Genomic DNA, 18,483 nt, shown 5'->3' on the forward strand with positions numbered 1-18,483 from the left:
CCACACTCAGGATGATGTATGTTTTCGGTGAATTTTCCCGCGCATTTTCACTTTTTTTAAGCTATTGCTGTGCAGAGTTGGCGCAATGTAATGAAAATTGATTATCTTCGCGCACGTGTTCGTGCAATCCCGGCCATCTTTATTTTAGAAGAAATTTTCTCCAAAGTCATATGGCAACACTGAACACCGTCTGTTTACATTTCGTATGTATAACAGCCGCAGTTTACGATTACCGTACGTTCCATATCCGACAAGGTGGACAACCGGAAGAGTCAGAAGTAACCCGGACATGTCTTACATTTTATTATTGTCAGTTCGACTCGCGTAGTCAATATACTCGCGTATATTGTCGACTAAAATAGAACTATTTTAGCTTTCTAAAGTACAGCGCATGGCACATTTTTTTACCAACGTAGTACGGCGCACTGCGCAGGTCGTTAAAATGACAAAATAAATTTCCGCGCACCTGGCACATCTTCCTGACCATGGACCCGGTTGAGTGACAGGAATTGGAATTGGGTGTGTGCATGTGTGGTGACCTCCAGTCACAACCTAGTGTCAAAAAATTAGGTAAAAATTTACATCACACTTGAAAATTAACAAAAAGTTCAATTAATATGTATTCACAAAATCCTGAAAGACCAAAATATTTGGTTATGCATGTCAACATCCTAATAAACAGAAAAAATGTACTAAAACATTTGGCACAGTCACTTTTGCCTTCCCACCCTCCCCTCTCAACCCTCCACTCCTGAAGACCCCACTCTTATCATCCTCCTCTCTCTCAACCTCCACACATTTTCCAAATATCTCTTCACACTCTCAAACATGGCCGAAGTGTCTTCTTCAGACAGACCCACAATCATTGCCATCCACTCTTTGCTTGTTCTCTCATGCCCCATTTTGTTAATCTCACCTCCCTCATTCAGAATTATCTCCATCATAGACTGATGCTCTATGCCCCCACATTCCATCAGGCTTCAGCAAGTGCTCCACAGTTTCCTTCTCATCCCCATCACACATAAAACATTTATCTTCCCTCCTCTCATTCCACCAGTATGTATGTCCATTAAGGGGACCCATCACCCTAAAAATCGGAAATTTTGGCTTTTCTGTTTTCTTGACTCATTTTGTAGCTGCTGAAAAGGCGCGTCTAATGCAGTTTACCTCATGTCTGTGCGTGCTATAGTTTTTGCGTAAGATGTTTTATGTCATTATTTAGGTTAATTGCAAAGTGTTTGCACACATTTGAAAGCTACAAACAAGACTGGTTCAACAAAGCTTCTACCATGGATGTACATGCAATCGTTTTTGCGTAATGCAGTTGTAAAGTTATGTAAAATGAATATTTTATATATTTATTTATATATATGAAAAGTCCCATTTATTGCTTATTATTCACGTTAAATTAGACACAAATAGGTCTAAAGATGCGTGCTGGTACCCTGAATGCAAATAATTGGCAAAGGGAAAACTTGGGCTACAATATCAAGACTTTTTTGGGCATATTCTTCTGTTTTCAATGAATTTTACTTTATTTGGCTCCCCTGAAAAATTTGAATTTTCATTTTTTTGTCTTTTTGTAAACCTATCTCCTACAGTTTTCAAGCTACAGCAATGAGAGACATATCATTCGATTCGTAAAGACCATACATATCGACTCTGCCATCTCTTTTTTTGAACTTGTGCATGGTTCGTCTTATATATGGGGGAGAAGGGGGGAGGGCAGGGAAAAATGGGAAAAATGCGCAAAAAAACTGTGGGGAAAATGAAAAAAAGGGATGGCAGAGTTGATAGGTATGGTCTTTACGATACGAATGATATGTGTCTTGATGTTGTAGGACGATATTTGTAGGAGGAGATAGATTTTCTATAGTACCCGTTTTTTGCCGTTTTCTATGAATATCACGTTTTCTATCTATTTTTTCGAAAATTCATAGGAGCAAAATGTTATTTTTTAAACATTTTACGTGTGTATGTGAAGTTTCTTGATGATCGGATAATAACTATAGGAGTTTTTACGAAGGGTGATGGGTCCCCTTAATACCAAGTGCCCCTGCCCTCACACAAAACAGAAGGTCCCCACCTCTACTACCATCATACATGCATTCATATTTCCATGTATTCTCATTTTTTCAAACAAATTTTTTAGTAAATTGAGACTAACAATAAGGAGAGTACTACATTTTTTTCTTTTGTTAAGAAATGACTGTGATAAAATTATCTTTTCCTCTATAAAACATTTGACAAAGATGCAACAATTTTTATTGCTTTTTTTTTTTTTGTTTTTTACCTTGAAACTTCTCTGTAAATATTTCATAATTGTAAATTGTAATTTTCATGACAGTTTCCCAATATAAATATAAAGCCCATGTTTCTATTTGAAGTATCTTATTTAAAATAAACATACTAAGTTAGCTGATTAATTCTTTGCCTGTTTACTAAAATTTTGTCTAGAAAATTACTAAGATCGTATTTTTGTATACAAGCAAGTTGAATAAATGTTTTGCCATGCACTGGTTGCTTTTGCAGCCTGCAAATCTGCCCTGTGTTGCTGATGATAGGTATATAATCCCTTTGATTAGATAATCCCATTGTCATTATCAAACACCCAGAATACATTTTTGTACTCCCACTGTTGTCCCTGCTATCATAAGTATTATCAGACACAATGTTCAAGGTAGCATTATTCCAAGAAATACCCTTTTTAATTATAAGTTAAAAATTGCATAATGCATCATGCATATCATAGTACGTCAGCGTAGCATGTCAGCATATATGTTGGTGAAGCACATTAGCAGGCCTTATAAAGCACATTAAAACAACACATTAGCACCCATTATCAGAGCACTTTAGCAGAGCTTATTAACAGAATTTTTACAGCATATTAGCTCATGTTAGGAGCCCGCAAACTATAAAACTCAAGCACACTCAATAAGCTAGTAAAAAACTCACTTGACCATTATCAACATGTTTTATATTATCAGTATCATGTGTAATTCCTAACTACAAATCAACCTGTCACACTGGGTCAAACTGCCACAGGAGGCTAAGCAGATCACCAGTTAGCCTGTTACTCTTCTTCATTGGACTTGTTCACATACAAGGGACATCTGGAAAGTAGTACCTTTTGGGTAATTGAACTAAAGGAAGTAAATATTAACAAATATAAACATGTTTATTGAAAAGAACATGCATTACACTACTCTACGTAATCTTGACAAATTTAAGCATTTGTCATATTGTGTCATGAGTTTTTGTATACCAGTGTCACATTCCTCAGCTGCCAGTGTATTGAGATAAGCAGTCACAAGTTTTTTCAGTTCTTCATCATTTTGAAACTTTGTCCCTGCCATGAAGTCCTTGAGTTTGGTAAACAGATGAAAATCATAAGAAGCCAAGTGCGGAGTGTAGGGTGGATGGTTGAAAATTTCCCACTTGAATTTTTGGAGAAGTTGTTGTGATATCCAAGCCATATGTGGCCTGGCATTATCATGCAGGAGAAAGAATGAAAATCAACCTTGCCATCAATTTTGAATTGCCTCCATAATTTTTTAATGTTGCACAAAATGCCTGGGCATTGATTGTGTCAACGGGTCATGAAATCAATGAGCAGTACACCTTGCTGATCCCAGAAAATGGTTGCCATGTGTTTCTGGGTAGACAGTATCATCTTGAATTTTTTGGGTTTGTTTGGTGAATGTGGATGATGCCACTCCGTAGACTGTCATTTACTCCATACCAGTGACTATGCAAGTCAAGAAAAAGTCTCCTTCAACAGAATAACGTTCCAAAAAAGTCAGTGCTGCAGCCATACGCTTGGCTTTGTGTTCATCAGTAAGCATGAAAGGGACCCACCTTGCACCAATTTTTGCATAATGCAAATGGTCTTTCACAATTTCATCAACCGTAACTTGCCGATTGTTCCTCGTGACTTTGTTGACTGAGTTACCAATTTGTCTGTAATGACTGAAGGCCACCCTGAATGCTCTCATCATCATGGGTATTCTAGCTCCCTCCCCAAGTTGATGTTTTGACACCAGCAGCAAACAGATGATTCATCCATGACATTATCTCCTTTAGACTCCTTACACCTCATTTAATTGATGATGAAATGTCACAAGCGTGAACATTTCTTGTGTTGAGAAATTTAATTACAGCCCTAACCTCACAACTGGTGGCATTCTCTATTTCTAAAACATGATTACACACGGAGCAACAACACACTCAGCACTTGCATCACACAACATTACACAGAGGCAGCAGACACTCCACTGAAAGCATCTGAACTGCACATGCGGCAATTTGTTTCAATGCAAACGGGTACTGCGACGCAAATGGGTACTACTTTCCAGATGTCCCTCTTACCTTGCGTGTCAAATAAACCTGTCCCACCAAGACATTCTACCGCAAGTGAGTCTGCACTTGAAACAAATGTGTTCTTTCATGCAGACAAATTTTCTTAGTGGGAAAATAATGTGTTTAAAAATTTACTTTCTAAAGACAAGACTCAGTAGAGGCCAGTGTCTCTGATGTTAAACATGTAAAATGATTTTTAGATATTAAAAAAATTGTTTGAAAATTTTTTAACAATATATTTTTTTAAAATTTTTCAAATCATTTTTACTGTCAATCAATTTATGCACTGTCTCCAACTTTATGCAAGTGGGCAAAATTTCAGATCGATTGGACAGGTAGAAGTGTGTTAAATATTGATTATAAGATTTGTAGCAGACAAACAAACAACAAGAAGTGATCTTAAAGGGAAGTGTTGTAAAAGCAAGGCCAAAATTTGACCTAAAAAAACATTTATTGCTGCTATCTACAATTATAATTTGAAAATAATTTCTTGTTTTATTCAAAGCCATGTCTTGAAGTGTGGTATATATAATCTCAAGCTGTGCTTCAATCGTAATCCAAATCTCAACATGTGAGCAGCCCCTATTGACAGAGAAAAGAAAGCTCTTGTATGTTTACCATTGAAAGGAATACTTGTAACAGAATCAAATGAATGAGAGTTTGTTCAACTGCAGCTGATTGGTTTTTGCTGCTGCAATGTTCTGGTCACTAGTTTCCTGTGAGGTCTGTGTAGTTCTCCCAGATGAGCACTTGTCATTTACCGTAAAATGGGGTTACTTTGACCACTTTTCGTTTTTTTAACAAAAACCCCCAAAACTCAAAAACGATTCGACATAGAAAAATTTTGTCAATGGCCATCAAAGGCGTAATACTGAGGCTATGTAACACAATAGAAAGATTTAAAAAGTTTGCATATCTAATAGGTTAAAAAATTGAAATGTGACCCACGAAAAAGAGCTATTATTTAAAGCCTGTTGGAGTACCCCCTCCAATTTTTTCATTTTTTTGGTAAAATAACTCCAGGTTTTGATGCAGTGTAGTAGAACTCTTCTAGTTACATATGCAAAAGACAAATTTTAGAAAAGTGTCATAGCTTGCAAATGGGGGGTGCCGCCCCCCAATGGGGTAACTTTGACCACCTAATGGCAGCCATGACAGGGTAACATTGACCAGCTTGGAAATTAAGTTAAAATTACCATAGGTACCTATATAACATATTTTATGTAGGAGTTATTTGGAGTTATTTTACCAAAAAATAAAATTGATTTTACCACCCGGTCATAGAAACCCCAGGAGCTGGGGTAACAAAGACCATCACTTTTTTTTCAAATTACATCAAAACTATGAGAGGCAGGAGCCAGCAATTTACGGAGAGTAAAGCTAGAGTATAGACCTGTATTTTGCATGTTTCAATTTAAGTTTAACTTATCTAGTAAAAAAATGGCATCATTTTGAAAAAAAGTGGTCTAAGTTACCCCAGTTTACGGTACTTAGGTGCTTTTCATATATCAAATTGTCTACTTCATATGCATTTGATGTTAAAAAACTTGTGCTGAAATGTATATCCCTAATTCTCATTCACATTTCTTATGTGACCCTGAATAAAAGAGGCTGCTTGTTGGCCACCCAGATCTAGGATGAGAAGAGAAATTGTGCAAATAAGGAATGATCTTTGCTAATGCCTCCTGGCTGTTGCCTAGTCAGCCTGTCAGGCAGCTGGTGAGCATAAGAATTCTTTATAAAAATACCAGTGAATTTGAAAAATCAGATGATAGAAAGTAAAGGTCCAGGGTGGTGACTGTGAGCAAATATCTAAAGATCCTGGGCAACAAATAAGCATCTCAATTCATGTCTTCAGATTTTGCCAACACATTTCTCTTAGAATATTTTTATATATAAGCATGCAACTAATGACCACGGAATGTATTACAATTTTCAAGGAGCTGATCAATTCTTTAGATGATGTTGGTAGATCAAAAGGGAGGTTTAGCAAGTAAGTATTATATATTAATGATGTTTCAAATGTAAGAATATTCATTTTAAAGTTAAGAGAAGCATTGAATGATGGAACTTAGCTTAACAGAAGTACACAATACATGTGAACAGGATATGACAGGCAAATTTTGAGCCAAAAAGTTCCTCCATAAAAAAAGATTGTATGCATGTAAACAAAAAATATTTCTGCCAACTAATATGAATATGTATATATTACACCAATTTACATGCATTTTTAGCAAGAAGTCTTTAAGGATTAAGTAGGTAGTTCTGGCAACAAATCCTTAATAATACTGGCAACACATTGGGCCTATGAAGCTTATGTTGGCATCTCTGCTGACTCAATTGCCAAACTCAACATATGGGTAAATTTGCATTGTTTGCTGATAAAAATTGAAAATATTACAAGATTGTAAACTTAATTCAGGCCATAATGAAAATCAAATATCCAAATAATGCTCACAAACCAAAATGTAAATTGGGCCAAGCCACCTCAGCAGGGAGGAATGTGGGAGGTGTAATATATTAACAAGTGCACATATTTTGTCTATTAATCTGGCACAATTTTTTTTATACATAGCTGGTATTTTGGAACTGATTGAGTTGGCAGGCTGACTCGCTCTTGAATATATGAAGCAAAATAATTTAAATAATAACCCAGCCACTAGGAAATGAGATGAATACACCTATGATTCGAGACTATTCCACTCATTCCTGTGGTTCTCCCCAATTTCTTCAGTGTAAATGATAGACAAGTTCTCCCAAGTGATTTTTGAAAATTACCATTGAAAGGATTGTTTTTACATGCAAATTTTTTACAAAATTCTTCCCAATTGTCCAAATTGGCTTAACACTGGCAACATTTTAGATATAAATACTGGATTTGGTTATCCTGGCTGTGCATAGTATAGAAAAAAAATTCCAAGCTTCAAGTGGATTCCATCATTTTTGCAGGCATGAAAACAATTAAAACTCCAAGTCCTTTTTGAGCCAACAACAAGAGTTAAGTGGCTATAAAAGAGCCACATATATATACCTAAAATATCATTGTATTTGATGGTCTCCTTTCTATGTGTTACTCTTCTGTTTACTTAAAATTAAATGTTACTGAACAAAATCTTCTAATAATGATGAATTCTTCCATTTTTCAGGTTGGTTTCAGGATCTGGAGACCTAAAAATTACTAAGGATGGAAATATTCTCCTTCATGAAATGGTAATTCTAACTATAGTTCTTTTATATCTCTGTTGCTGATTTATTGTAGGAATTGAGTCGAAAATGTTTGCAAGGCTAAAATTATTATTGATCGATCCCTTAACATTACTGCAAATAGGAATAATTGTTTAGGAACTGTCAAGGATATGCAAGTATTTTTATGGCCTTGCCTGCCACGTTTTTTGGGCAGAGTTGTGTACAAAAATTAGAAGATTGGATCTATTGGGATATAAAACCAGTGCTTAATCATACTATTTCCTCATTACTCTTCTTGGATGATTATCTGCATCAATTATATGGATGTTTAGTTTGCCACTTGAGGATAGGTATTTAGCATTAAATTTAATGCAGACAACAAGCTTTGAGTTTGCTATTACTCTTGATTCTGCTCTCTGATTTTGTTCCAACAGAAAAAACTGCACAAAATTGTAAATAATTTTCTGGATTTTTGAGTAGCTATTCAATATGAGAAATGACACTAATTCTAGTACTATTTGGACAAGTGCATCAATAACAATTTACTGTTTCTGACTATGCTATTAACATTACCAAATTGTGGAGCACATTTGGGATGTAGACAACCTCACAAATTCATGAATTGTATCAGTGATACATTCTATAATTAACATTGGATGATCTAATTCTTTAATCTGTACTCTGAAATATTACAAAAAACATGCATGTTTTTGAGGATTGTGGGTGATATTTATGAGCTCTGTGAGCACAGTGAAACTTTCCAAAATGATCTCCTGTTCTTTAATTACTTCAACTTATTTTGTTAACTACCATCTCTACTTACAGCAAATCCAGCATCCAACAGCATCCCTGATAGCCAAAGCTTGCACAGCACAAGACGACATCATTGGTGATGGCACCACCTCCACAGTGCTCATCATAGGTGAACTCCTCAAGCAAGCTGACTCCAGGATACAAGATGGTCTCCATCCTAGAATCATTGCTGAGGGCTTTGATATTGCTAAGGTTTGTTTGCATATTAAAAGTATACACAGGCTTTTCTGACTGTTATTTCCTACAGTTATACCTTTGAGTATTCTTTACTCTAAAGTAAATGGACTGATTATTTGAGTGACTGAGTTAACTGCATAATTGCTTATGGAGTAATGGTTCTTTCAGCTCTAAAATACTTGCATGGCTAATTACTGTTGGGAATGAATTTTTTATCATAAGAGGTAAAAGTGAATTATCTGATTATTTTATACTAACCCTGAAGCAAAAGTGCATATCTTGGGCCTATAATTATCATTTTTTCAGCAAATAAGCCAAATTAATAATCTTCTTTAAAATTCAAGTGCATATGTAAGTGATAATACAGAAGCCTTATTAATAGTAACTCAATTAGGGATGATGGGAATAACAAGGTTATGAAATTGCAAAAATTATCAAGCCTGGGCAATGCCGGGCCAACATGCTAATTTGTAATATATTCTGCTTAACATGAAGCTCAATTCCTGCTCACCAAATTTTTATTTTTCAGCTGAAGGCAATGGATGTGCTGAAGAAGATGAGCATCCCGTGCCCGGATTTGACTCGTGAGCAGCTGGAAGCTGTGGCGCACACAGCACTGGCCAGCAAAGTGGCCGCCGTGATGGCCAAGCAGCTCACCACTGTCTGCTGTGATGCTGTCGAGGCCATCAGGAAACCTGATGCTGAGCTGGACCTGCATATGGTTGAGATCATGGAAATGAAGGTATGATGTTGTGTTTACGGCCAAAGAGTTATTTTGCTTTTAACAATGTCTAGGTTTATAAGTCATACTTTATATTGCGTGTTTTGAAACAAAAGTCTGTTTAAAATTAGAATGAATTGTTACACTCGTCTCAATATGTACAGTTTTTATATGAAGTAAATTTTTTTTCTTTAATATTACCATTTTCTTCAAGTTTTTAATGCCTTAATTCTACTCATCACATAGCATGACGAAATTAAAAATGGGCCAGAAGTGCATTTCAAAATAATTAAACCAGCAAAGTACTGCGTGATAGTAGGTGTTCATTTACTCTATTTCATCTAACCTTGATTTTAGATAAATAATACATGTTAAAATGCAAAGCTAACGCTTCTTTTGACTAATCAATTCATCTGGTAACTACGTAAGAAAATGCATTGAAATTTGGTGTTGTTGCAGCATAAAACTGACCTGGACAGCACACTTGTGCGAGGCTTGGTATTGGATCATGGCGGCAGACATCCTGACATGCCAAAGAGCGTACACAACGCCTTTGTTCTCACCTGCAACGTCTCTATGGAGTACGAGAAAACTGAGGTCAACTCGGGCTTCTTCTACAAGAGCGCCGAGGAGCGTGACAAGCTTGTGTCAGCTGAGCGCGAGTTCATTGAAAAGAGGTGAGATTTCTTTAGTGGTATTGATTGAAATATCGTGGGTGCAATGATTTGATATAAACAGCCAGTCTTTATTGTTTTCACATGAAGTAAAATCCTTTAACAATATTTGCTGCTCTAAAGCTTGATGCATTCGTATCTTGAGTATGTAAAAGTGCTAATCTGAGTAACCATACCTTATGGACTCAAAAATTTGTATCATAATCAATGGAATATAGCCTGGGTTTCGAATTCAAATGAAAATGTTTTATGATGAAATGTATGTATCCTGCCAGAGTCAAAGCCGTGGTGGAACTAAAGAAGAAAGTCTGCAAGTCCCCTGACCAGTCTTTCGTGGTCATTAACCAGAAAGGCATCGATCCAATTTCTTTGGATATGCTCGCAAAAGAAGGTAACAAAATGAAGGGTTTAATGTATTTAAGACATCGTCATTGCCGACCTAAATTCGACGGTAAAAACAATGTCCATCAATCATAATTCTCGTGGTTCAGCACAATACGGCACACGAATTTGCATCACGCAAAATTCATTCTATTACATTCAAATTCGTAACTAAATGGTTTTTAAATATCTAATTTTTTCTTATCTTACTTTGATTATGTCTTCTATAAAAATATTACTGCTTAACGTGAAGCTAAATTTTATTTGTTAAATTCCATTCAATCTTCATGATGATATTGTACTTTTTCATTATTCTTCTTCAATTATGATGATATTACTAACTGAATAAGCAGACGATCCTGTCAATTTTTTTAACATTTTGATAAGAAAAAAAATTCCGTAAGTAGTGCGCCGTGATGAGCTAAAACAGCGATGTTCTTTAAGTATTTTGATGTGCAGGCATCCTGGGTTTGCGACGAGCGAAGCGGCGTAACATGGAGCGTTTGGTGCTGGCGTGCGGAGGTGTTGCTGTCAACAGCTTTGAAGATCTTGATGAAGCCTCGCTTGGTTATGCTGGCCATATCTACGAACACGTCCTTGTAAGTTTCTATGTCGTGGTAATCTTTAATTTTAGTTAGTGTGTATTATCCTTGTAAGTTTCCGAATTGTGATATCCATTAGTTGTAATCGGTGGATTACCTTGTTACCTTGTAGGTTTTTGAATTGTGATATCTGTTAGTTGCAATTGGAATATATTATCCTGGTAGGCTTTTAATTGTGATATCTGACCGTTAATATTTGGGTGTTATATATTCAGTACCGTATTACTCACATCTGTTGTTATAGTGGAAAATTATCACCAATTGTGTACTCACTGTACTGTAACTTGCTGTTCTTGACGACAGGGTGAAGATAAGTACACGTTTGTAGAGGAAGTGAAGAACCCCAAGAGTGTGACAGTGCTGCTCAAGGGGCCGTACAAGCACACGCTGCAGCAGAACAAAGACGCCCTCAGGGATGGGCTTAGAGCGATCAAGAACGCCCTCGAGGACAGAGCTCTGGTGCCTGGTGCAGGGGCTTTTGAGGTACTGTAAATTTCTCGAAATGTCGATCATCAAATTTTTTCCCAATATTTTGATGCTTTCTATTGTTTTGGATTCATTATAATTTAAATTATGGAAGCTGCATGGTTTAGAGATCAAAAATGAGATTAGTGAGCTTACTCATGTTTTTTTCTGGAGCTATAGTTGAAATTTCCTTGAACGCCCTAATGCAAACTTTGGGAGCAAAACCTTGTTCTGCCTTGACTTAACTGAAAAACGTAAATCAGTCAGCAATGCATATCAGATGAAACATTGAGAATAGGCAATTTTGTATCAGTTATAATTCATTGAAAGTCGCGCTCAGTCGTAAAAGTCTAAACTCCACTGGTAGGATGTGTTTCTTTACCACCGGTTTCTTGCAGTTAATTGCTTGATCATTCTTAACTATAACTTGCAGTTTGCTTGCTACAACGCGCTGGTGGCCGCCGAGTCTCAAGTCAACGGGCGTGCTCGCTACGGCGTCAGGGCGTTTGCTGATGCTCTTCTCGTCATCCCTAAAACCCTGGGTACGGTTTATTGCCGTTTTTTTATTTGAAATGTCTTCCCTAAAACCCTGGTACAGTTTACTGCCGTTTTTTATTTGAAATATCTTCCCTAAAACCCTGGGTACGGTTTACTGCCGTTTTTTCTTTGAAATATCTTCCCTCAAACCCTGGGTACGGTTTACTGCCGTTTGTTCTTTGAAATATCTTCCCTAATAATAAAATTTTTCTTTAAGATATTTCCCCTAAAGCCGGTCTAAAGTTCTTTTCTCTGCCCGAGTGGACTAACCTACAAGCCTGAAGCGCACGAGAACGACGACGTTGTGTCTGACCTTCGGCGCGAAATAGATCAAGATTTTCTGAAGCGCTAGAAACCTACTACTACTACTACTCTTTTCTCTGTATACGGTCTAAAGTTCTTTTCTTGCTATAATCACCAGGGCTTAGCTTCTTTTATTTTCATGAGTCTGTTTCAAAGATCAAACTTGTAAGAATTCCCATCAGCGTAATCGAGTAACTAAGTTTGCCTGACGGGTGAATTGACGGTGACTTGATTTACTAAATAGGGTATCATTCTTATGCTAGAAACGGTTAATTCTTAATTCTTGTATGAAAACAATTTGTTATGTATTCATTTTTTTTCAAATAAATTTTTTTTGTCACACAGATGAATAATTGAAATAATTTTGATTTCTTTTCTCTTTCTGCAGCACAGAACAGCGGACACGATGCTCTGGACTGTCTGGTAAAGCTTTCCGAAGGCCAGAAAGTTGCTCCTGAAGGCACCTACGTTGGGCTTGACTTAGATACTGGATCTTCCATGGACCCAGTGGCCACTGGCGTCTATGACAACTACTGCGTCAAGAGGCACATGCTTGATGCTTGGTCAGTTACCAGGTTCTTTGTGTTCTTTACAACCTACAAAGAAATGTTAAACTTATCTCAAACTATTCTGTTTTCAAGCGATATTTTATCTACCTTCATATATTTTTATGTGTTCATGCAAAAATTTGTTAGTCTTATTCTAGCTATGAGCATTTGATGCTTTATCGAGCTTTTTGTGAACGTAATTTTAAATAATCATTTGCATTAAATGTCGCCGACTAAAATCAAAGTATTTTTTCTGGGGTTTAATCAATATAATTTCTTTGCCGTTGAGAAATAAAGACTTGTATATCTGGAGTATTGACTTCTCGCTGTTCTGTTAAAATGTGAGCTGTTAACTTGATGTGATTTAAAATTTTGGGTAATTTTATTAGTGTAGTGACACTAGTAACGTTTTCTATTATTTCCAGCACTGTTATCGCTCGCAACCTGCTCATCGTGGACGAGATCATGAGAGCTGGCCTGTCGCAGCTCAAATAATCCTTGATACAGTCGAGGTCGCCCGCACGGTAAGCGAAACTCGATCGAATTTTCAGTCCTGTTGTGTCCGCCCAATTCAATCGCGTTGTATTATGGTTTGAAGTGCTGAGTGACACCCGAGGAAATTATCGACTATAAAATTCACATGAATGAACAATTCCGGTATTATCATCTTCTTGTTATGTTGCGTAATTTAAATATTGATTTGCCATTAAAGTCAATTGAATCGGATGTACTAATTTTTATCTAGAGGTTCCTCTACTCTGTGACATATGGTACTTGACAGTTTTGTTTCCATCAGATAGTTTTTAATATACTGTTGCTTTGCACTAAAAGTGGTAAATATGTCGTCAATTCAACTCTTCATACTCTCTCATCAGACAACGTTTAATATACTGTTGCTTTGCACTAAAAGTGGTAAATATGTCGTCAATTCAACTCTTCATACTCTCTCATCAGACAACGTCCGCCACGTGAAGAAGTCGACTTTCTCATCGCCTTCAACGGAACTAACCACTCGCTGTGTCGACTTCAGTTTAGAAAACGTACGGCTGTCCCAGTGCCCCTTACTTCCGTTACTATTAACACCCTATGTTTTGTTTTGTCCATTCCGCCTATTAATTGATCTCCCTAACCATTGTCTGCACTCGAATTTATTTAATAAAATGAACGTAACGTGGAGCTTGGTTCTATATCCTGAAAAACTCGGAGAGTTGTTCCTTGTTGCGGCTCCTGCGTGGCTAGACCACATGACATGAATTTAAATTAAATTTATAGAGTTTAATCATATTAAATCAATATTCTGAAAGTACCGAACGTATTTCATACGAAACTTGTATTTGTTTAAATAAAATTGTCAAATACTTGATGTCATATGAGCCAAGTTTTGAAGTTCAGTATTGTGTAAGTACTTCTGGGTAGCCTACTGCGTATAGAAATATGATCTTCTTGTTCTCTTGATGACAATTAAATGTGACAAGACTGCGTGTTGTATTCAGGGCTGGTATGTGATCAAATAGGTGGGTCAAGGCTGCGCTTCCCTGTTCAATTCCACGCCCTTGGAACACAGGCGTTATATAGCTTTCCCTGAAAGTATTCCAAAAATCGGCGAGTTCAATCTGCTCTTAAATTTTGAAATAATAAATTTAACTCGCATTAAATTTACGAACTTCGGGGTTTTGAGTGTTCCCTGGTGCATTGGGGTAACAATCGATCGGATCCATTATGGATTTTTACAGACTAAAATTGAAGAAGAATTGACGTGCAATATTCAGATGTAGTTGGACAATAATTAACTTGCGTTGGTCGTCTTATTTCTTGATATATATTAAACTGTCCTGTTTGAAACGACGCTCACACATACTTTCGGTTTGCATGTGTTGCGGGATATTAAATTTGAAATGATCGATATGGGCCTTTGTTGTTTAATTTATATATTTTTTTAAATTCATGCTTTCGCCCGATTTTAATTATATTCGTTGGCAATTTGTGTCAGATTAGCGAATGCAATTTGTATTGTTCATTCACTGCTGGGCCTGCAACTAATGAGTTAGTTAATTGTACTAAAAATGTCGATTCGGTGAGAATTACCCAATAGTTGACGATAAGTGAAGAAAGCGGAGTAGCTATATGATAAGAAATAAATTTTAAATTACGTTTTTGTATCTTCCCGGCCTAATACATATGGTATAAATTAGAGGGATTTTGAGAAACTTGGGCGTTTTCTGCTCACCGATCAGCTGAGCCTGCGCAGAACTGACCCCTGTGAAGTCAATGGAGGAGTAATGAAAGACCAAGAAGTTCAGACTGTTCAGTCAGCAGCCAACAGCCGTTGGGAAAGGTAGTTGGGTGTATGTGTCGGGGCGCCCATTTGAAAATGTGAAAAATTTATAGTTTCGTTGTGCTTCCGTTGTGAGAGAAACTTTGTGCTTTTAGCTATTCATCTATGATATCCCCAATTGATTTGCTGTTAGAGTGTTATCTAGTTGTGACTGTTGAGAGGTGTAAGAATTTTTAACTGGTGCAAACTTCGGTCTTATCGATCCTGTGATTTTTGCTAGGTAAACGAATTTTCATCGTATGATTGCGAGAGTTACTAGCATAAATCATTAAATGTTCTAAAGTTTTCGAAAGATGTAGCTATACCCTGCGCCGTGATTTCTACCTATAGTCCAGAATCCAGTTTTCATTCCCTAGCTACTCAGGCTTAGAGTTTATCAATCGAACATTTCCGAAACGCTGGCGGCGGGACTGACTCATTCTTGGGAAGGCCAGCTTTAATATTGACACGTATAATTGCACGATAAATAATGTGTTAATTCTCACTTTTTGGCATAGTCAGTTTTTTAAGATATGGACGTGCACATAAACACGTTTAGATATCTGGTGAAAATTAATCGATACTCACCCTGGAAATGTGAATGAATCCCCGGAATTTATGACCGTAAGGCGTAACGTAGGATTTACTAGTCCGTGGTTTTCTTTTTTGTCTTCCAAGTCCAACGCTAGTATAAAATATAATTCTTAAGGTTAAGGAAAATCTAATCGCTTGTATGCTGTATTATGTGTATTTTTGGCGAGATAGGTTGAACGTGCAGGGCTAAACGAACGAAATGAATGATGAAGATCTTAAGTTTTTTTAATGCATTAGTTTTTCTATTTATTACGTGAACCATCGACTTGTATGGTACACATCCACGTAGATTTTATCATGATGACGAAAGTATCCTGTAAAACTTACCACGACAGATACTGCTACTATAAATTATAGTATAAAATCTGGTGGGATAATATGGGTATGCCATTTTTGTTTTATTTCTACAACCGTAATCAAACTTTGATTTAATTAAAAAAATGAAATAAATTTCAACGAGTATTAAGAACTCACGTCCCTAAATAATAAAATTGTGCGCGGTCTAGCGGTTCTGTCAACAGATACCTTGGACTGATGGCGAGGAGGGCGAGGAGGAGGGAACGTTTCCCAGACCTTTTTTCTGTAGAGTAGGGACAGATTAGGAGGCTTCAGTGGTCCTGGTGATTTGGCACGCTGCTGCTGGCCTGCTGCTGCTGTTGCTTGATCGCCCTGGCCATACCACGTCATGTGCTGTTACACATTGAGAGCATTCCATTCTTACTATTTTTTACCTTAGGATTTAGGTTGGCTAGATTATTGACTCAGCATGTATATCAGGAAATTCAAGAAAAAATTAAAATTCAAGAAAATTCTTAATTTCTCAGGAAATTAAGAATTTCGTTTTCAGATTTTTTTGCGCCTAAACTGCGGACGCATAGAAACATCCTGATTTTAACTTTTATCATTTCAGTTTAAAATTGTCAAAACAACGAATACATCTCATACGCGGTCAGTGGCCGTAACTGGAAAACGACCACACTCGCTTAGCTACACATAACGGCCTAAGTAACGTAACGGCTGATTTCTCGTGTGCGATTGCTGTATTTAGTTTGAAAATACTTATACTACGGAGCTGATATGATTGATAAGCTGACCAAGTCATAAACTCGTAACTCCTAACAGGTAGGTATTTGATTAGTAGGGCCTCCCAATATTAGTTTTATCTATTTGTAGAACTTATTTCTTGAATCTGATTGAATCGTAACATTAGTAAATTGCTCGGCTTACAAAGTGCCAGACTAAATTACAACAAAGCTTTCTAGTAGCAGTTTGGAAAATCTAGGTATGATCTTTTCAAAAATTGGAATTAAATCGAAATGTTTCGTCTATATCAGGAAACTTAGTTAAACTTAGTAATTTGTTACCTTATTTACTTCCTAATTTCTGCAAACTGGCATAAAAGGCTCCCCAGGGACCAAATTTCCGTCAGTACCAATGGGATTAACACACATTCTCATCAAAATTTTGGTTTCTTGCCTAATTTTGATTCACACTCTCATAATGCAAAAACAGCTAATTCCTATCAGCCATCGATCTCTACTAGTCTCGGTTAATATTGTAAATTATACTTCAAATAATCTGAATGATGATTCCCTAGTCTCAGTTAATATTCTAAAATCTAAATTATAAATGAAATAACTTGTATGATCACTCCGTACTCTTCGTTAATATTATAAATTATAATATAACAAGTGTGATCACAACAGACCGCAAACCACGTTGTTAAGCCTAAGTGCTCGCTGCAGAAGACCCGGCATAGAAACAAGGGCTATGAACCGGTCGCGCGTCCTCAGATCGAGTGGATGGTGCGAGTCGTACGATAGATTGAGCTGTACTTGTAGTGCAAACTTTGTGCTGGAGGTCAACACCCAAGCACTGTATTCTAATATTGTAATGGGATCTGCCTTGCCTCCGATATACTACTGTAGTCGCTTGATGTCACGCGAGCTTATGTAATGAGATAAGCGACATATTGCAGTATGCTGCTAGTAACACGTCTGGTGTTGTAAAATTCCACTGCAGTAAAGAAAAAGCTGAGTCAAATTCGTCTAAGATAAGAGTGGATGTTATCGTACCTAAATAATTCATGAAAGCAGCTATTTGAAAATCAATTGCCGAATTTGTGGTTCTTTTCACACTATATTTAACACTTTTAGATTTGATTGACCCCAGACTCACTGGAAATATTTATCGCTCACCCCGTTAGTGATTTATTTATATAAAACTCAGTAACCTGGCACTTATATTGTTCAAAAAGTTACTTTACAGCTGTGGAGATCACCCTAAAAATCGAAAATGAACCCAAATGTCGATGAAAAATTGCGGATTTTATCGAGAACCCAAATGAAAAAAATATTTGAGTCAGAAATCGGGCAGGGGTATCGGTAACTATTTTTTTCCTAAACACAAGGTGTGTGGGTTGGGCGGTTGTGTCACGTGACTCACTTAGGGCAGTCAGATTATCATATACACACAGCGCTCGAGTCTGCAGGGCTTCCCTTGTATACAGGATGAGGTCTCTGCACTGCTTTGTGGTGTATAGTGTGTGTGATGTGTGACCTTCAGGATACTGTGAAATATGTGAACCACGCGATACTGTCAGGTACGTGGTACTGCAGTACTGCCAGGTACTTGGTACTGCAGTACTGCCAGGTACGTGGTACTGCAGTACTGAGGTACGTGGTGCTGCAGTACTGCCAGGTACGTGGTGCTGCAGTACTGCCAGGTACGTGGTACTGCAGTACTGCCAGGTACGTGGTGCTGCAGTACGGTTGGGTCTGCGTAGTGTGAAAAATCGAACATTAGGCGG

General features: G+C 37.1%; 1 protein-coding gene across 1 annotated transcript in view; it reads left to right on the forward strand.

The window, feature by feature from the left end:
- LOC108671740 (T-complex protein 1 subunit zeta) overlaps positions 1-13,940 on the forward strand; it is a 15,592-nt gene extending 1,652 nt beyond the window's left edge. Inside the window, exons 2-12 of the mRNA XM_018159311.1 lie at positions 7,506-7,569; positions 8,371-8,550; positions 9,065-9,277; positions 9,716-9,933; positions 10,206-10,321; positions 10,771-10,910; positions 11,217-11,396; positions 11,812-11,920; positions 12,607-12,781; positions 13,192-13,290; positions 13,721-13,940. Of these exons, the coding sequence (XP_018014800.1) occupies positions 7,506-7,569; positions 8,371-8,550; positions 9,065-9,277; positions 9,716-9,933; positions 10,206-10,321; positions 10,771-10,910; positions 11,217-11,396; positions 11,812-11,920; positions 12,607-12,781; positions 13,192-13,261 (1,465 nt within the window). The 3' untranslated portion in view covers positions 13,262-13,290; positions 13,721-13,940. The remainder of the gene's footprint in view (positions 1-7,505; positions 7,570-8,370; positions 8,551-9,064; positions 9,278-9,715; positions 9,934-10,205; positions 10,322-10,770; positions 10,911-11,216; positions 11,397-11,811; positions 11,921-12,606; positions 12,782-13,191; positions 13,291-13,720) is intronic.
- The last annotated feature ends 4,543 nt before the right edge of the window (positions 13,941-18,483 follow it).

The sequence above is a fragment of the Hyalella azteca genome, unplaced genomic scaffold, assembly GCF_000764305.2.
Source record: "Hyalella azteca isolate HAZT.00-mixed unplaced genomic scaffold, Hazt_2.0.2 contig5344, whole genome shotgun sequence".
Taxonomy (NCBI): Eukaryota; Metazoa; Arthropoda; class Malacostraca; order Amphipoda; family Hyalellidae; genus Hyalella; species Hyalella azteca.